The 16,086-nt window shown below is 48.8% G+C and overlaps 1 protein-coding gene across 1 annotated transcript; it reads left to right on the top strand.

Moving 5' to 3' along the window:
• Positions 1-9,679: 9,679 nt before the first annotated feature.
• Positions 9,680-15,867, top strand: LOC127906913 (neuropeptide Y receptor type 2-like). Its single transcript, XM_052460723.1, has 5 exons — positions 9,680-10,085; positions 14,081-14,246; positions 14,865-15,018; positions 15,229-15,683; positions 15,786-15,867. The coding sequence occupies exons 1-5, from the start codon at positions 9,680-9,682 to the stop codon at positions 15,865-15,867; spliced, it is 1,263 nt and encodes a 420-aa protein (XP_052316683.1).
• Positions 15,868-16,086: the final 219 nt, after the last annotated feature.

The following is a 16,086-nucleotide window of genomic DNA, read 5'->3' as shown; positions in this document are numbered from 1 at the left end:
TGGTCTCCTTCACCACCAGCAGGAAAACTCCCTCTTTACCTCTGTAGTCTGGTCTCCTTCACCACCAGCAGGTAAACTCCCTCTTTACCTCTGTAGTCTGGTCTCCTTCACCACCAGCAGGTAAACTCCCTCTTTACCTCTGTAGTCTGGTCTCCTTCACCACCAGCAGGTAAACTCCTCTTTACCTCTGTAGTCTGGTCTCCTTCACCACCAGCAGGTAAACTCCTCTTTACCTCTGTAGTCTGGTCTCCTTCACCACCAGCAGGTAAACTCCCTCTGTAGTCTGGTCTCCTTCACCACCAGCAGGTAAACTCCCTCTTTACCTCTGTAGTCTGGTCTCCTTCCCCACCAGCAGGTAAACTCCCTTTTACCTCTGTAGTCTGGTCTCCTTCACCACCAGCAGGTAAACTCCCTCTTTACCTCTGTAGTCTGGTCTCCTTCACCACCAGCAGGTAAACTCCTCTTTACCTCTGTAGTCTGGTCTCCTTCACCACCAGCAGGTAAACTCCCTCTTTACCTCTGTAGTCTGGTCTCCTTCACCACCAGCAGGTAAACTCCCTCTTTACCTCTGTAGTCTGGTCTCCTTCATCACCAGCAGGTAAACTCCCTCTTTACCTCTGTAGTCTGGTCTCCTTCACCTCCAGCAGGTAAACTCCCTCTGTAGTCTGGTCTCCTTCACCACCAGCAGGTAAACTCCCTCTGTAGTCTGGTCTCCTTCACCACCAGCAGGTAAACTCCCTCTTTACCTCTGTAGTCTGGTCTCCTTCACCACCAGCAGGTAAACTCCTCTGTAGTCTGGTCTCCTTCACCTCCAGCAGGTAAACTCCCTCTGTAGTCTGGTCTCCTTCACCACCAGCAGGTAAACTCCCTCTTTACCTCTGTAGTCTGGTCTCCTTCACCACCAGCAGGTAAACTCACTCTTTACCTCTGTAGTCTGGTCTCCTTCACCACCAGCAGGTAAACTCCTCATTACCTCTGTAGTCTGGTCTCCTTCACCACCAGCAGGAAAACTCCCTCTTTACCTCTGTAGTCTGGTCTCCTTCACCACCAGCAGGTAAACTCCCTCTGTAGTCTGGTCTCCTTCACCACCAGCAGGAAAACTCCCTCTTTACCTCTGTAGTCTGGTCTCCTTCACCACCAGCAGGTAAACTCCCTCTTACCTCTGTAGTCTGGTCTCCTTCACCACCAGCAGGTAAACTCCCTCTGTAGTCTGGTCTCCTTCACCACCAGCAGGTAAACTCCTCTTTACCTCTGTAGTCTGGTCTCCTTCCCCACCAGCAGGTAAACTCCCTCTGTAGTCTGGTCTCCTTCACCACCAGCAGGTGAACTCCCTCTTTACCTCTGTAGTCTGGTCTCCTTCACCACCAGCAGGTAAACTCCCTCTTTACCTCTGTAGTCTGGTCTCCTTCACCACCAGCAGGTAAACTCCCTCTTTACCTCTGTAGTCTGGTTCTCCTTCATCACCAGCAGGTAAACTCCCTCTGTAGTCTGGTCTCCTTCACCACCAGCAGGTAAACTCCCTCTTTACCTCTGTAGTCTGGTCTCCTTCACCACCAGCAGGTAAACTCCTCATTACCTCTGTAGTCTGGTCTCCTTCACCACCAGCAGGTAAACTCCCTCTTTACCTCTGTAGTCTGGTCTCCTTCACCACCAGCAGGTAAACTCCCTCTTTACCTCTGTAGTCTGGTCTCCTTCCCCACCAGCAGGTAAACTCCCTCTTTACCTCTGTAGTCTGGTCTCCTTCACCTCCAGCAGGTAAACTCCCTCTGTAGTCTGGTCTCCTTCCCCACCAGCAGGTAAACTCCCTCTTTACCTCTGTAGTCTGGTCTCCTTCCCCACCAGCAGGTAAACTCCCTCTGTAGTCTGGTCTCCTTCCCCACCAGCAGGTAAACTCCCTCTGTAGTCTGGTCTCCTTCACCACCAGCAGGTAAACTCCCTCTGTAGTCTGGTCTCCTTCACCACCAGCAGGTAAACTCCCTCTTTACCTCTGTTGTCTGGTCTCCTTCACCACCAGCAGGTAAACTCCCTCTGTAGTCTGGTCTCCTTCACCACCAGCAGGTAAACTCCCTCTGTAGTCTGGTCTCCTTCACCACCAGCAGGTAAACTCCTCTTTACCTCTGTTGTCTGGTCTCCTTCACCACCAGCAGGTAAACTCCCTCTGTTGTCTGGTCTCCTTCACCACCAGCAGGTAAACTCCTCTTTACCTCTGTAGTCTGGTCTCCTTCACCACCAGCAGGTAAACTCCCTCTGTAGTCTGGTCTCCTTCACCACCAGCAGGTAAACTCCCTCTGTAGTCTGGTCTCCTTCACCACCAGCAGGTAAACTCCCTCTTTACCTCTGTAGTCTGGTCTCCTTCACCACCAGCAGGTAAACTCCCTCTTTACCTCTGTAGTCTGGTCTCCTTCACCACCAGCAGGTAAACTCCCTCTTTACCTCTGTAGTCTGGTCTCCTTCACCTCCAGCAGGTAAACTCCCTCTTTACCTCTGTAGTCTGGTCTCCTTCACCACCAGCAGGTAAACTCCCTCTGTAGTCTGGTCTCCTTCACCACCAGCAGGTAAACTCCCTCTGTAGTCTGGTCTCCTTCACCACCAGCAGGTAAACTCCCTCTTTACCTCTGTAGTCTGGTCTCCTTCCCCACCAGCAGGTAAACTCCCTCTGTAGTCTGGTCTCCTTCACCACCAGCAGGTGAACTCCCTCTTTACCTCTGTAGTCTGGTCTCCTTCACCACCAGCAGGTAAACTCCCTCTTTACCTCTGTAGTCTGGTCTCCTTCACCACCAGCAGGTAAACTCCCTCTGTAGTCTGGTCTCCTTCACCACCAGCAGGTAAACTCCCTCTTTACCTCTGTAGTCTGGTCTCCTTCACCACCAGCAGGTAAACTCCCTCATTACCTCTGTAGTCTGGTCTCCTTCACCACCAGCAGGTAAACTCCCTCTGTAGTCTGGTCTCCTTCACCACCAGCAGGAAAACTCCCTCTTTACCTCTGTAGTCTGGTCTCCTTCACCACCAGCAGGTAAACTCCCTCTTTACCTCTGTAGTCTGGTCTCCTTCACCACCAGCAGGTAAACTCCCTCTTTACCTCTGTAGTCTGGTCTCCTTCCCCACCAGCAGGTAAACTCCCTCTTTACCTCTGTAGTCTGGTCTCCTTCACCACCAGCAGGTAAACTCCCTCTTTACCTCTGTAGTCTGGTCTCCCTCCCCACCAGCAGGTAAACTCCCTCTGTAGTCTGGTCTCCTTCACCACCAGCAGGTAAACTCCCTCATTACCTCTGTAGTCTGGTCTCCTTCCCCACCAGCAGGTAAACTCCCTCTGTAGTCTGGTCTCCTTCCCCACCAGCAGGTAAACTCCCTCTGTAGTCTGGTCTCCTTCACCACCAGCAGGTAAACTCCCTCTGTAGTCTGGTCTCCTTCACCACCAGCAGGTAAACTCCCTCTTTACCTCTGTTGTCTGGTCTCCTTCACCACCAGCAGGTAAACTCCCTCTGTAGTCTGGTCTCCTTCACCACCAGCAGGTAAACTCCCTCTGTAGTCTGGTCTCCTTCACCACCAGCAGGCAAACTCCTCTTTACCTCTGTTGTCTGGTCTCCTTCACCACCAGCAGGTAAACTCCCTCTGTTGTCTGGTCTCCTTCACCACCAGCAGGTAAACTCCCTCTTTACCTCTGTAGTCTGGTCTCCTTCACCACCAGCAGGTAAACTCCCTCTGTAGTCTGGTCTCCTTCACCACCAGCAGGTAAACTCCCTCTGTAGTCTGGTCTCCTTCACCACCAGCAGGTAAACTCCTCTTTACCTCTGTAGTCTGGTCTCCTTCACCACCAGCAGGTAAACTCCCTCTTTACCTCTGTAGTCTGGTCTCCTTCACCACCAGCAGGTAAACTCCCTCTTTACCTCTGTAGTCTGGTCTCCTTCACCTCCAGCAGGTAAACTCCCTCTTTACCTCTGTAGTCTGGTCTCCTTCCCCACCAGCAGGTAAACTCCCTCTGTAGTCTGGTCTCCTTCACCACCAGCAGGTAAACTCCCTCTGTAGTCTGGTCTCCTTCACCACCAGCAGGTAAACTCCCTCTTTACCTCTGTTGTCTGGTCTCCTTCACCACCAGCAGGTAAACTCCCTCTGTAGTCTGGTCTCCTTCACCACCAGCAGGTAAACTCCCTCTGTAGTCTGGTCTCCTTCACCACCAGCAGGTAAACTCCCTCTTTACCTCTGTTGTCTGGTCTCCTTCACCACCAGCAGGTAAACTCCCTCTGTTGTCTGGTCTCCTTCACCACCAGCAGGTAAACTCCCTCTTTACCTCTGTAGTCTGGTCTCCTTCACCACCAGCAGGTAAACTCCCTCTGTAGTCTGGTCTCCTTCACCACCAGCAGGTAAACTCCCTCTGTAGTCTGGTCTCCTTCACCACCAGCAGGTAAACTCCCTCTTTACCTCTGTAGTCTGGTCTCCTTCACCACCAGCAGGTAAACTCCTCTTTACCTCTGTAGTCTGGTCTCCTTCACCACCAGCAGGTAAACTCCTCTTTACCTCTGTAGTCTGGTCTCCTTCACCTCCAGCAGGTAAACTCCTCTTTACCTCTGTAGTCTGGTCTCCTTCACCACCAGCAGGTAAACTCCCTCTGTAGTCTGGTCTCCTTCACCACCAGCAGGTAAACTCCCTCTGTAGTCTGGTCTCCTTCACCACCAGCAGGTAAACTCCCTCTTTACCTCTGTAGTCTGGTCTCCTTCCCCACCAGCAGGTAAACTCCTCTGTAGTCTGGTCTCCTTCACCACCAGCAGGTGAACTCCTCTTTACCTCTGTAGTCTGGTCTCCTTCACCACCAGCAGGTAAACTCCTCTTTACCTCTGTAGTCTGGTCTCCTTCACCACCAGCAGGTAAACTCCCTCTGTAGTCTGGTCTCCTTCACCACCAGCAGGTAAACTCCCTCTTTACCTCTGTAGTCTGGTCTCCTTCACCACCAGCAGGTAAACTCCCTCATTACCTCTGTAGTCTGGTCTCCTTCACCACCAGCAGGTAAACTCCCTCTGTAGTCTGGTCTCCTTCACCACCAGCAGGAAAACTCCCTCTTTACCTCTGTAGTCTGGTCTCCTTCACCACCAGCAGGTAAACTCCCTCTTTACCTCTGTAGTCTGGTCTCCTTCACCACCAGCAGGTAAACTCCCTCTTTACCTCTGTAGTCTGGTCTCCTTCCCCACCAGCAGGTAAACTCCCTCTGTAGTCTGGTCTCCTTCACCACCAGCAGGTAAACTCCCTCATTACCTCTGTAGTCTGGTCTCCTTCCCCACCAGCAGGTAAACTCCCTCTGTAGTCTGGTCTCCTTCCCCACCAGCAGGTAAACTCCCTCTGTAGTCTGGTCTCCTTCACCACCAGCAGGTAAACTCCCTCTGTAGTCTGGTCTCCTTCACCACCAGCAGGTAAACTCCCTCTTTACCTCTGTTGTCTGGTCTCCTTCACCACCAGCAGGTAAACTCCCTCTGTAGTCTGGTCTCCTTCACCACCAGCAGGTAAACTCCCTCTGTAGTCTGGTCTCCTTCACCACCAGCAGGTAAACTCCCTCTTTACCTCTGTTGTCTGGTCTCCTTCACCACCAGCAGGTAAACTCCCTCTGTTGTCTGGTCTCCTTCACCACCAGCAGGTAAACTCCCTCATTACCTCTGTAGTCTGGTCTCCTTCACCACCAGCAGGTAAACTCCCTCTGTAGTCTGGTCTCCTTCACCACCAGCAGGTAAACTCCCTCTGTAGTCTGGTCTCCTTCACCACCAGCAGGTAAACTCCCTCTGTAGTCTGGTCTCCTTCACCACCAGCAGGTAAACTCCCTCTTTACCTCTGTAGTCTGGTCTCCTTCACCACCAGCAGGTAAACTCCCTCTTTACCTCTGTAGTCTGGTCTCCTTCACCACCAGCAGGTAAACTCCCTCTTTACCTCTGTAGTCTGGTCTCCTTCACCTCCAGCAGGTAAACTCCCTCTTTACCTCTGTAGTCTGGTCTCCTTCACTACCAGCAGGTAAACTCCCTCTTTACCTCTGTAGTCTGGTCTCCTTCACCACCAGCAGGTAAACTCCCTCTTTACCTCTGTAGTCTGGTCTCCTTCCCCACCAGCAGGTAAACTCCCTCTTTACCTCTGTAGTCTGGTCTCCTTCACCTCCAGCAGGTAAACTCCCTCTTTACCTCTGTAGTCTGGTCTCCTTCACTAACAGCAGGTAAACTCCCTCTTTACCTCTGTAGTCTGGTCTCCTTCACCACCAGCAGGTAAACTCCCTCTTTACCTCTGTAGCCTGGTCTCCTTCCCCACCAGCAGGTAAACTCCCTCTTTACCTCTGTAGTCTGGTCTCCTTCACCTCCAGCAGGTAAACTCCCTCTGTAGTCTGGTCTCCTTCACCTCCAGCAGGTAAACTCCCTCTTTACCTCTGTAGTCTGGTCTCCTTCACCACCAGCAGGTAAACTCCCTCTGTAGTCTGGTCTCCTTCACCACCAGCAGGTAAACTCCCTCTGTAGTCTGGTCTCCCTCCCCACCAGCAGGTAAACTCCCTCTTTACCTCTGTAGTCTGGTCTCCTTCACTACCACCAGGTAAACTCCCTCTTTACCTCTGTAGTCTGGTCTCCTTCCCCACCAGCAGGTAAACTCCCTCTTTACCTCTGTAGTCTGGTCTCCTTCCCCACCAGCAGGTAAAACTCCCTCTTTACCTCTGTAGTCTGGTCTCCTTCACCACCAGCAGGTAAACTCCCTCTGTAGTCTGGTCTCCTTCACCACCAGCAGGTAAACTCCCTCTGTAGTCTGGTCTCCTTCCCCACCAGCAGGTAAACTCCCTCTGTAGTCTGGTCTCCTTCACCACCAGCAGGTAAACTCCCTCTTTACCTCTGTAGTCTGGTCTCCTTCACCACCAGCAGGTAAACTCCCCCTTTACCTCTGTAGTCTGGTCTCCTTCACCACCAGCAGTTACCATACCCGGTCTGCTAGGTGGTTGCTACCTGAAGTTACTTACACACACACACACACTGAAAACAAGATGGTGCCGACAGGCATGGCAGCTCTGCTTCTTGCTTCTAAGCAACCTTACAGTTTTTCGTTTTTTTGTGTGTTTTATTTCTTACATTGTTAGCCCAGAAAATGTTTTGTGTTATGGCATACAGCCGGAAATAACTTTTGTATATCAGAGCGATGGTAACTCACCAGCATTACGACCAGAAATACGACTTTCCCAAATTTGATTCTTCGTTCGCAACCCACAGGGCACCTCATCCCAGAGGCTGTTTCAGGACGTCACCGGCAGAGAAGAGGTATTCTGAGTGGATTTATAGTCTGACTCAGGAGGTCACACCATCCACCGCTTCCGAGTATATTACTCACTAATATTCAGTCTGTGGACAATAAAGTAGACAAGCTCAGGGCGAGGATCTCCTTCCAGAGAGACATCAGGGACTGTAACTTACTCTGTTCCACGGAATCATGGCTCTCTCCTGATATACTGTCCCGTCAGCCAGCTGGGTTCTCAGTACATCGCGCAGACAGGAATAAAGAACTCTCCGGGAAGAAGAAAGGCGGGGTTGTATGTCTCATGATTAACGACTCATGGTGTGATTGTGATAACATGCAGAAACTCAAGTCCTTTTATTCACCCGACTAATCAAATGCTAACCCTATTACCTCCCAAGGGAATTCTCCTCAGTTATTGTCCCAGCTGTGTATATCCCCCCTCAAGCCGATACCACGACAGCCCTCAAGGACCGACACTGGACTTTATCCAAACTGGAAACCACATATTCTGAGGCCTCATTTATTGTAACTGGAGATTTCAACAAAGCAAATTTGAGGAAAACGCTACCTAAGTTCTACCAACACATTGACTGTATTACTCACGCTGGGAAAACACTCGACCGCTGCTATTCTCTCTTCCAGGATGCCTACAAGACCCCCCCCCCATTCCTCCCTTCGGCAAATCAGATCACGACTCCATTTTGCTCCCCCCTTCTTTATAGGCAGAAACTCAAAGGTCTATTCAACGCTGGTCTGACCAATCGGAATCCATGCTTCAAGGTTGTTTTGATCACGCAGACTGGGATTGGTTTCCCGGGTAGCCTCGGATAATAACATTGACGTATACACGGACACAGTGACTCAGTTCATCAGGAAGTGTAAAGGGGACGTTGTTCCCACTGTGACTATTAAAACCCACCCACTGTGACTATTAAAACCCACCCACTGTGACTATTAAAACCCACCCACTGTGACTATTAAAACCCACCCACTGTGACTATTAAAACCCACCCACTGTGACTATTAAAACCCACCCACTGTGACTATTAAAACCCACCCACTGTGACTATTAAAACCTACCCACTGTGACTATTAAAACCCACCCACTGTGACTATTAAAACCCACCCACTGTGACTATTAAAACCCACCCACTGTGACTATTAAAACCCACCCACTGTGACTATTAAAACCCACCCACTGTGACTATTAAAACCCACCCACTGTGACTATTAAAACCCACCCACTGTGACTATTAAAACCTACCCACTGTGACTATTAAAACCCACCCACTGTGACTATTAAAACCCACCCACTGTGACTATTAAAACCCACCCACTGTGACTATTAAAACCCACCCACTGTGACTATTAAAACCCACCCACTGTGACTATTAAAACCCACCCACTGTGACTATTAAAACCCACCCACTGTGACTATTAAAACCCACCCACTGTGACTATTAAAACCCACCCACTGTGACTATTAAAACCTACCCAAGCCAGAAACTGTGTATAGATGGCAGCATTCGCGCTAAACTTAAAGCGCTAACTGCTGCATTTAACCGTTATTCCCTCCGAAAGGCAATACAGTCAGGACAGAGACAAAGTGGAGTCACGATTCAACAGCTCGGACACGAGATGACGGCAGGGTAGCCTAGTGGTTAGAGCGTTGGACTCGTAACCGGAAGGTTGCAAGTTCAAATCCCTGAGCTGACAAGGTACAAATCTGTTGTCCTGCCCCCTGTTCCCTGGTAGGCCGTCATTGAAAATAAGAATTTGTTCTTTAACGGACTTGCCTAATTAAATAAAAGGTTAAATATATATATTTTTTATAACAAAATACATTGGCGAGAGGTTAGGAAGTGCAACTCATTATTTGGTGTTTTGTACACAAAGTATATTTGTGCAGAATTCTGCAGGCCGAGTCTCAATTTCGTCCCATTTTGTGAATTCTTGGTTGGTAATTCAAGTATTTTTAGCCAGATCCTAATTGGCATGTCAAATTGTATGTTCCTGTTGATAGCATGGAAGGCCCTTCTTACCTTGTCACTCAAGATCATTCTCTCCCCCTCCTCTCTCTATTTCAGGTAAGAGGACCAGCTCTTCCCTTCACACCTCTTGTGCTAAAGTTCATCCACCTTCAGCTTCAGGTGCTCTGACACACTGTGTGTTTGTTTCCTGGTCTTTGAGCGAAGGTACAAATTCACTGAGCAAGTTGCTTCAGGCGTTCTATTGCCACATTGACACCCAGTCACGGTGACTGTCTCTGTTACCTTGTTACTCGTGTGTGTGTGTGTGTGTGTGTGTGTGTGTGTGTGTGTGTGTGTGTGTGTGTGTGTGTGTGTGTGTGTGTGTGTGTGTGTGTGTGTGTGTGTGTGTGTGTATACACACCCACTTGTGCGTCGGACGGACGGACATGTGACGAGAAACCAGAAAAATGGATTACCTCTCTCCCGTCAACATCTCCCAAGATGCATCCCTTCTTTTCTCCGACGCCGGTCTCCACGGCAATGACCTATACCCCGGCTACCATGCCTACGACCCCGGCATCGACGACCCCCCAACGGAAGAGTCGTCGTCGCCCCTCCAGTCTCTCTACACTCCCCTCCTGGATTTGGGAGACTTGGGGGGGTACGGTCCCGGGGTGGGGGGGTATGGGGACAGCTCTCTGGCAGGACTGGGAGACAGTACTAAGCTAGTAGGGGTCCAGGTGGTTTTAATCCTGGCCTACAGTACCATTATACTACTAGGAGTAGTGGGGAACTCTCTGGTCATATACGTGGTGTATCGCTTCAAGACGCTGAGGACCGTGACTAACTTCTTCATAGCTAACCTCGCTGTCGGTAGGTAGCTTTTTACATAGATGGTCTGTCTGTCTGTCTGTCTGTCTGTCTGTCTGTCTGTCTGTCTGTCTGTCTGTCTGTCTGTCTGTCTGTCTGTCTGTCTGTCTGTCTGTCTGTCTACCTAACTGTCTGTCTGTCTGTCTGTCTGTCTGTCTGTCTGTCTGTCTGTCTGTCTGTCTGTCTGTCTCTCAATTAAATTCAATTCAATTCAATTCAATTCAAGGGGCTTTATTGTCATGGGAAACATGTGTTAACATTGCCAAAGCAATTGAGGTAGATAATATACAAAGTGAATAATAATAATATACAAATGTGAAATAAACTAAGAATGAACAGTAAACATTACACATACATACATTTCAAAACAATAAAGACATTACAAATGTCATATTATATATATATATCTATATATATATATATACAGTGTTGTAACAATGTACAAATGGTTAAAGTACACAAGGGAAAATAAATCAACATAAATATGGGTTGTATTTATAATGGTGTTTGTTCTTCACTGGTTGACCTTCTGTTTTCTCTCTCTCCTCCTCTTCAAAAAGTGATTGGAATATCATAAAGAGACCCAGGAAAAGGACGATTCCCAGATGGGGAAAGGGATTCATAACCTCTCATCTCCACAAATTAGGAAATCTCCACAAATCTGTCTACCTGACTGTCTCTCAAACACATTGAAACCACTGATTCTGGACCAGCTGTTACCACGAGCCCGTCCTCCCTAATTAAGTTGCCACCAAACCTCCTCCTGTGTTGTGCAAAGCGTTCATTTTGTTTAGTGTTTCTGTGACATTGTGCTTTTTTCAATGAAAGTGTTAACGACGCCCCCGGTTTGTGTGTGTGTGTGTGTGTGTGTGTGTGTGTGTGTGTGTGTGTGTGTGTGTGTGTGTGTGTGTGTGTGTGTGTGTGTGTGTGTGTGTGTGTGTGTGTGTGTGTGTGTGTGTGTGTTTACCTCCCAAAGGTTTCACCGCTGGGGAACATGTTAGTGAAGACTGTTGGTTATGTTCAGTACCAAGAACAGAGTGTTGAATAGTGAAGACTCTAACAAGGTTGGACATGTTTAAAACCAAAACAGGGGCTAAAGGTAGTGATCAGAGCGTTGGGCCAGTAACCGAAAGGTTGCTGGATCAAATCCCAGAGCCGACAAGTAAACAATCTGTCATTATGCACCTGAACAAGGCAGTTAACCCACTGTTCCCCTGAACAGGGCAGTTAACCCACTGTTCCCCTGAACAAGGCAGTTAACCCACTGTTCCCCTGAACAAGGCAGTTAACCCACTGTTCCCCTGAACAAGGCAGTTAACCCACTGTTCCCTGGAACAAGGCAGTTAACCCACTGTTCCCCTGAACAAGGCAGTTAACCCACTGTTCCCCGGAACAAGGCAGTTAACCCACTGTTCCCCGGAACAAGGCAGTTAACCCACTGTTCCCCGGAACAAGGCAGTTAACCCACTGTTCCCCGGAACAAGGCAGTTAACCCACTGTTCCCCGGAACAAGGCAGTTAACCCACTGTTCCCCGGAACAAGGCAGTTAACCCACTGTTCCCCGGAACAAGGCAGTTAACCCACTGTTCCCCGGAACAAGGCAGTTAACCCACTGTTCCCCTGAACAAGGCAGTTAACCCACTGATCCCCTGAACAAGGCAGTTACCCCACTGTTCCCCTGAACAAGGCAGTTAACCCACTGTTCCCCTGAACAAGGCAGTTAACCCACTGTTCCCCTGAACAAGGCAGTTAACCCACTGTTCCCCTGAACAAGGCAGTTAACCCACTGTTCCCCTGAACAAGGCAGTTAACCCACTGTTCCCCGGTAGGCCGTCATTGTAAATAATATTTTTGTTCTTAACTGACTTGCCTCGTTAAATAAAGGTTGACAAAAATAGTGAAGACTGTTGCCAAGGTTACACATGTTCAGTACCAATAACAAAGAATAGTGTTGAATAGTGAAGACTGTTGCCAAGGTTACACGTGTTCAGTACCAATAACAAAGAATAGTGTTGAATAGTGAAGACTGTTGCCAAGGTTACACGTGTTCAGTACCAATAACAAAGAATAGTGTTGAATAGTGAAGACTGTTGCCAAGGTTACACGTGTTCAGTACCAATAACAAAGAATAGTGAAGACTGTTGCCAAGGTTACACATGTTCAGTACCAATAACAAAGAATAGTGTCTTGCAGACAAAGTTCAGGGGGTCCTGGTTGGGTTATCCCCCCCCAAAATGTGCCGTGCCTTGGTTCCATCTCAGACTCATGTACTGTGATTGGATAGAATGGCGATGACCAACCGTTGCTCGAGACCATTGGTTGGCGTGGTCGGACCTCACCCAAAGCCTGGACTCTTAACTCAGAGGACTGTTCATGTCTTGTCTGTGTCTGATGTGCTGAGGAAACCCCTGTGTCTTTGTCATTGCTACTTAAAGATGCTAGATATGCCTTTGTCTCTCTCTCAATTTCAATTTAAGGGGCTTTAATTGGCTTGGGATACATATGTTTACATTACTAAAGCAAGTGAAATAGATAATAAACAAAAGTTAAATTTTTAAAATTTAAATTTAAAATAAACATTACACTCAAAGAATAAAGACATTTTAAATGTCATATTATGTCTCTATACAGTGTTGTACCGATGTGCAAATAGTTAAAGTACAAAAGGGAAAATAAATAAACATAAATATGGGTTGTATTTACAATGGTGTTTGTTCTTCACTGGTTGACCTTTTCTTGTGGCAACAGGTCACAAATCTTGCTGCTGTGATGGCACACTGTGGTATTTCACCCAGTAGATATGGGAGTTTATCAAAATCGGGTTTGTTTTCTAATTCTTTGTGGATTTGTGTAATCTGAGGGAAATATGTCTCTCTAATATGGTCATACATTGGACAGGAGGTTAGGAAGTGCAGCTCAGTTTCAACCTCATTTTGTGGGCAGTGAGCACTTAGCCTGTCTTCTCCTGAGAGCCATGTCTGCCTACGGCGGCCTTTCTCAATAGCAAGGCTATGCTCACTGAGTCTGTACATAGTCAAAGCTTTCCTTAAGTTTGGGTCAGTCACAGTGGTCAGGTATTCTGCCACTGTGTACTCTCTGTTTAGGGCCAAATAACATTCTAGTTTGCTCTGTTTTTTTGTTAATTCTTTCCAATGTGTCAAGTAATTATCTTTTTGTTTTCTCATGATTTGATTGGGTTTAATTGTGCTGCTGTCCTGGGGCTCTGTAGGGTGTGTTTGTGTTTGTGAACAGAGCCCCAGGAACAGCTTGCTTAGGGGACTCTTCTCCAGGTTCATCTCTCTGTAGGTGATGGCTTTGTTATGGAAGGTTTGTGAATCACTTCCTTTTAGGTGGTTGTAGAATTGAACAGCTCTTTTCTGGATTTTGATCATTAGCGGGTATCGGCCTAATTTAGTGGGTATCGGCATTATTTGGTGTTCTACGTTGTACACTGAGGATATTTTTTGCAGAATTCAGCGTGCAGAGTCTCAATTTGGTGTTTGTCCCATTTTGTGAAATCTTGGTTGGTGAGCGGCCCCCAGACCTCACAACCATAAAGGGCAATGGGCTCTGTGACTGATTCTCTCTCTCTCTCTCTCTCTCTCTGTCTCTGTCTCTCTTTTCTGTCTCTCTCTGTCTCTGTCTCTCTCTCTCTCTGTCTCTCTCTCTGTCTCTCTCTGTCTCTGTCTCTCTCTCTGTCTTTCTCTGTCTCTGTCTCTCTCTCTGTCTCTCTCCCTCTCTCTTTCCTCCCCACATCTCTCTCTCTGTCTCTCTCTCTGTCTCTCTCTGTCTCTGTCTCTGTCTCTCTCTCTGTCTTTCTCTGTCTCTGTCTCTCTCTCTCCCTCTCTCTTTCCTCCCCACATCTCTCTCTCTGTCTCTCTCTCTGTCTCTCTCTCTCTCTCTGTCTCTCTCTCTCTGTCTCTCTCTCTCTCTCTCTCTGTCTCTGTCTCTCTCTGTCTCTCTCCCTCTCTCTTTCCTCCCCCCATCTCTCTCTCTAGCTGACCTCCTGGTGAATACATTGTGTCTCCCCTTCACGTTGGTCTATACTCTGCTCGGGGAGTGGAAGTTTGGCCAGGTACTTTGTTTCCTGCTTCCCTATGCACAGGGATTGGCTGTCCACGTATCCACGGTGACGCTCAACGTCATAGCCCTCGATAGACACAGGTGAGACTTCATCAAGTTTAACTGCTGACTGATTGACAGGCTGATTGATTTACAGGCTGATTGTTTAACTGCTGACTGACTGACAGGCTGATTGATTTACTGGCTGATTGTTTAACTGCTGACTGATTGACAGGCTGATTGATTTACTGGCTGGCTGATCGACTGATTGACTGACTGATGGACTGGCTGATTGACTGGCTGACATATTGATTGACTGGCTGGCTGATTTATTGATTGACTGGCTGGCTGATTTATTGATTGACTGGCTGATTGACTGATTGACTGACTGACTGATTCATTGATTGACTGGCTGACTGATTAATTGATTGACTGGCGCACTGATTGGCTGGCTGATTGATTGACAGGTGTATAGTGTACCATCTGGAGACCAGGATGAGAAAGGATGTGTGTTTCGGGGTGATTGATTGGCTGGCTGATTGATTAACAGGTGTATAGTGTACCACCTGGAGACCAGGATGAGAAAGGATGTGTGTTTCGGGGTGATTGATTGGCTGGCTGGCTGATTGATTGACAGGTGTATAGTGTACCACCTGGAGACCAGGATGAGAAAGGATTTGTGTTTCGGGGTGATTGATTGGCTGGCTGATTGATTAACAGGTGTATAGTGTACCACCTGGAGACCAGGATGAGAAAGGATGTGTGTTTTGGGGTGATAGCCACCACGTGGGTACTGAGTGCGGTGCTGGCCAGTCCACTAGCTATCTTCAGAGAGTATGGGACCTTCAATCTGGCTCCAGGACAGCCTATACAGGTAGGTCTCACAGACACACAGACAGACAGACAGACAGACAGACAGACAGACAGACAGACAGACAGACAGACAGACAGACAGGCATACAGAACTACACACAGACACACACAGACACACAGACAGACAGACAGACAGACAGACAGACAGACAGACAGACAGACAGACAGACAGACAGACAGACAGACCCTAACCCTCTCTCCTCTTCTCCAGGTGTGTACAGAGAAGTGGCCAGGCAGCTCCACAGACGGGACAGTCTATTCAATCTCCATGCTCCTCCTCCAATACGTTCTCCCTCTAGCCGTCATCTCCTTCGCCTACGCTCGTATCTGGTCCAAACTCCGTTCCCACATGTCCCCCGCCGGCCGCAACGACCGCCACCGCCGACGACGCAAAACCACCAAGATGCTGGTGACCGTGGTCGTGGTGTTCGCGTTCAGCTGGCTGCCGTTCCACGCTTTTCAATTAGCCACGGATATCGACAGCTCCGTCTTGGACATGAGGGATTTTAGACTTCTGTACACGCTGTTCCACGTGGTGGCCATGTGCTCAACGTTCGCCAACCCTCTGCTCTACGGGTGGATGAACAGCAACTATCGCACCGCGTTCACGACCGTGTTCCGCTGTGACCAGAGAATGGATAGTGTGCATCCGGAGGGAGGAAGAGGGAAGGGAGGAAGAGGGAAGGGAGGAGATGGGGGAGGGAAGGCAGGAGATGGGGGAGGGATGGCAGAAGATGGGGGAGGGAAGGCAGAAGATGTGGGAGGGATGGCAGGAGGTGGAGAAGAAATTAAGCTGGATCTAGAGGTCCAGGACATTGTGACAGACCATCTCAATGCTACAGACCTCTGAGAGAGAAGAAGAGGGAAGGAGAGAGAGAATTAGAGACAGAAGGAGAGAGAGGGAGGGAGAGAGAGAGGGAGACAGAGAGAGAGGGAGACAGAGAGAGAGGGAGGGAGGAAGGGAGAGAGAGAGAGAGAGAGAGAGAGAGAGAGATGTGGAGAGACCGATATGGGGAGAGGCAGATGAAGAGAGACCGATATGGGGAGAGGCAGATGAAGAAGAAGAGGT

Source organism: Oncorhynchus keta, chromosome 13 (assembly GCF_023373465.1).
Source record: "Oncorhynchus keta strain PuntledgeMale-10-30-2019 chromosome 13, Oket_V2, whole genome shotgun sequence".
Lineage (NCBI taxonomy): Eukaryota > Metazoa > Chordata > Actinopteri > Salmoniformes > Salmonidae > Oncorhynchus > Oncorhynchus keta.
The sequence above is the reverse complement of the archived record's forward strand: the minus strand, read 5'-3'. Positions and strand labels throughout refer to the sequence as shown.

Coding starts and splice junctions, on each gene's coding strand:
- LOC127906913 (XM_052460723.1), top strand. CDS start 9,680: ATGGATTACCTCTCTCCCGTCAACATCTCCCAAGATGCATCCCTTCTT. Junction 10,086..14,080: donor CATAGCTAACCTCGCTGTCG/GTAGGTAGCTTT, acceptor CTCTCTCTCTAG/CTGACCTCCTGGTGAATACA. Junction 15,684..15,785: donor CATCCGGAGGGAGGAAGAGG/GAAGGGAGGAAG, acceptor TGTGGGAGGGAT/GGCAGGAGGTGGAGAAGAAA.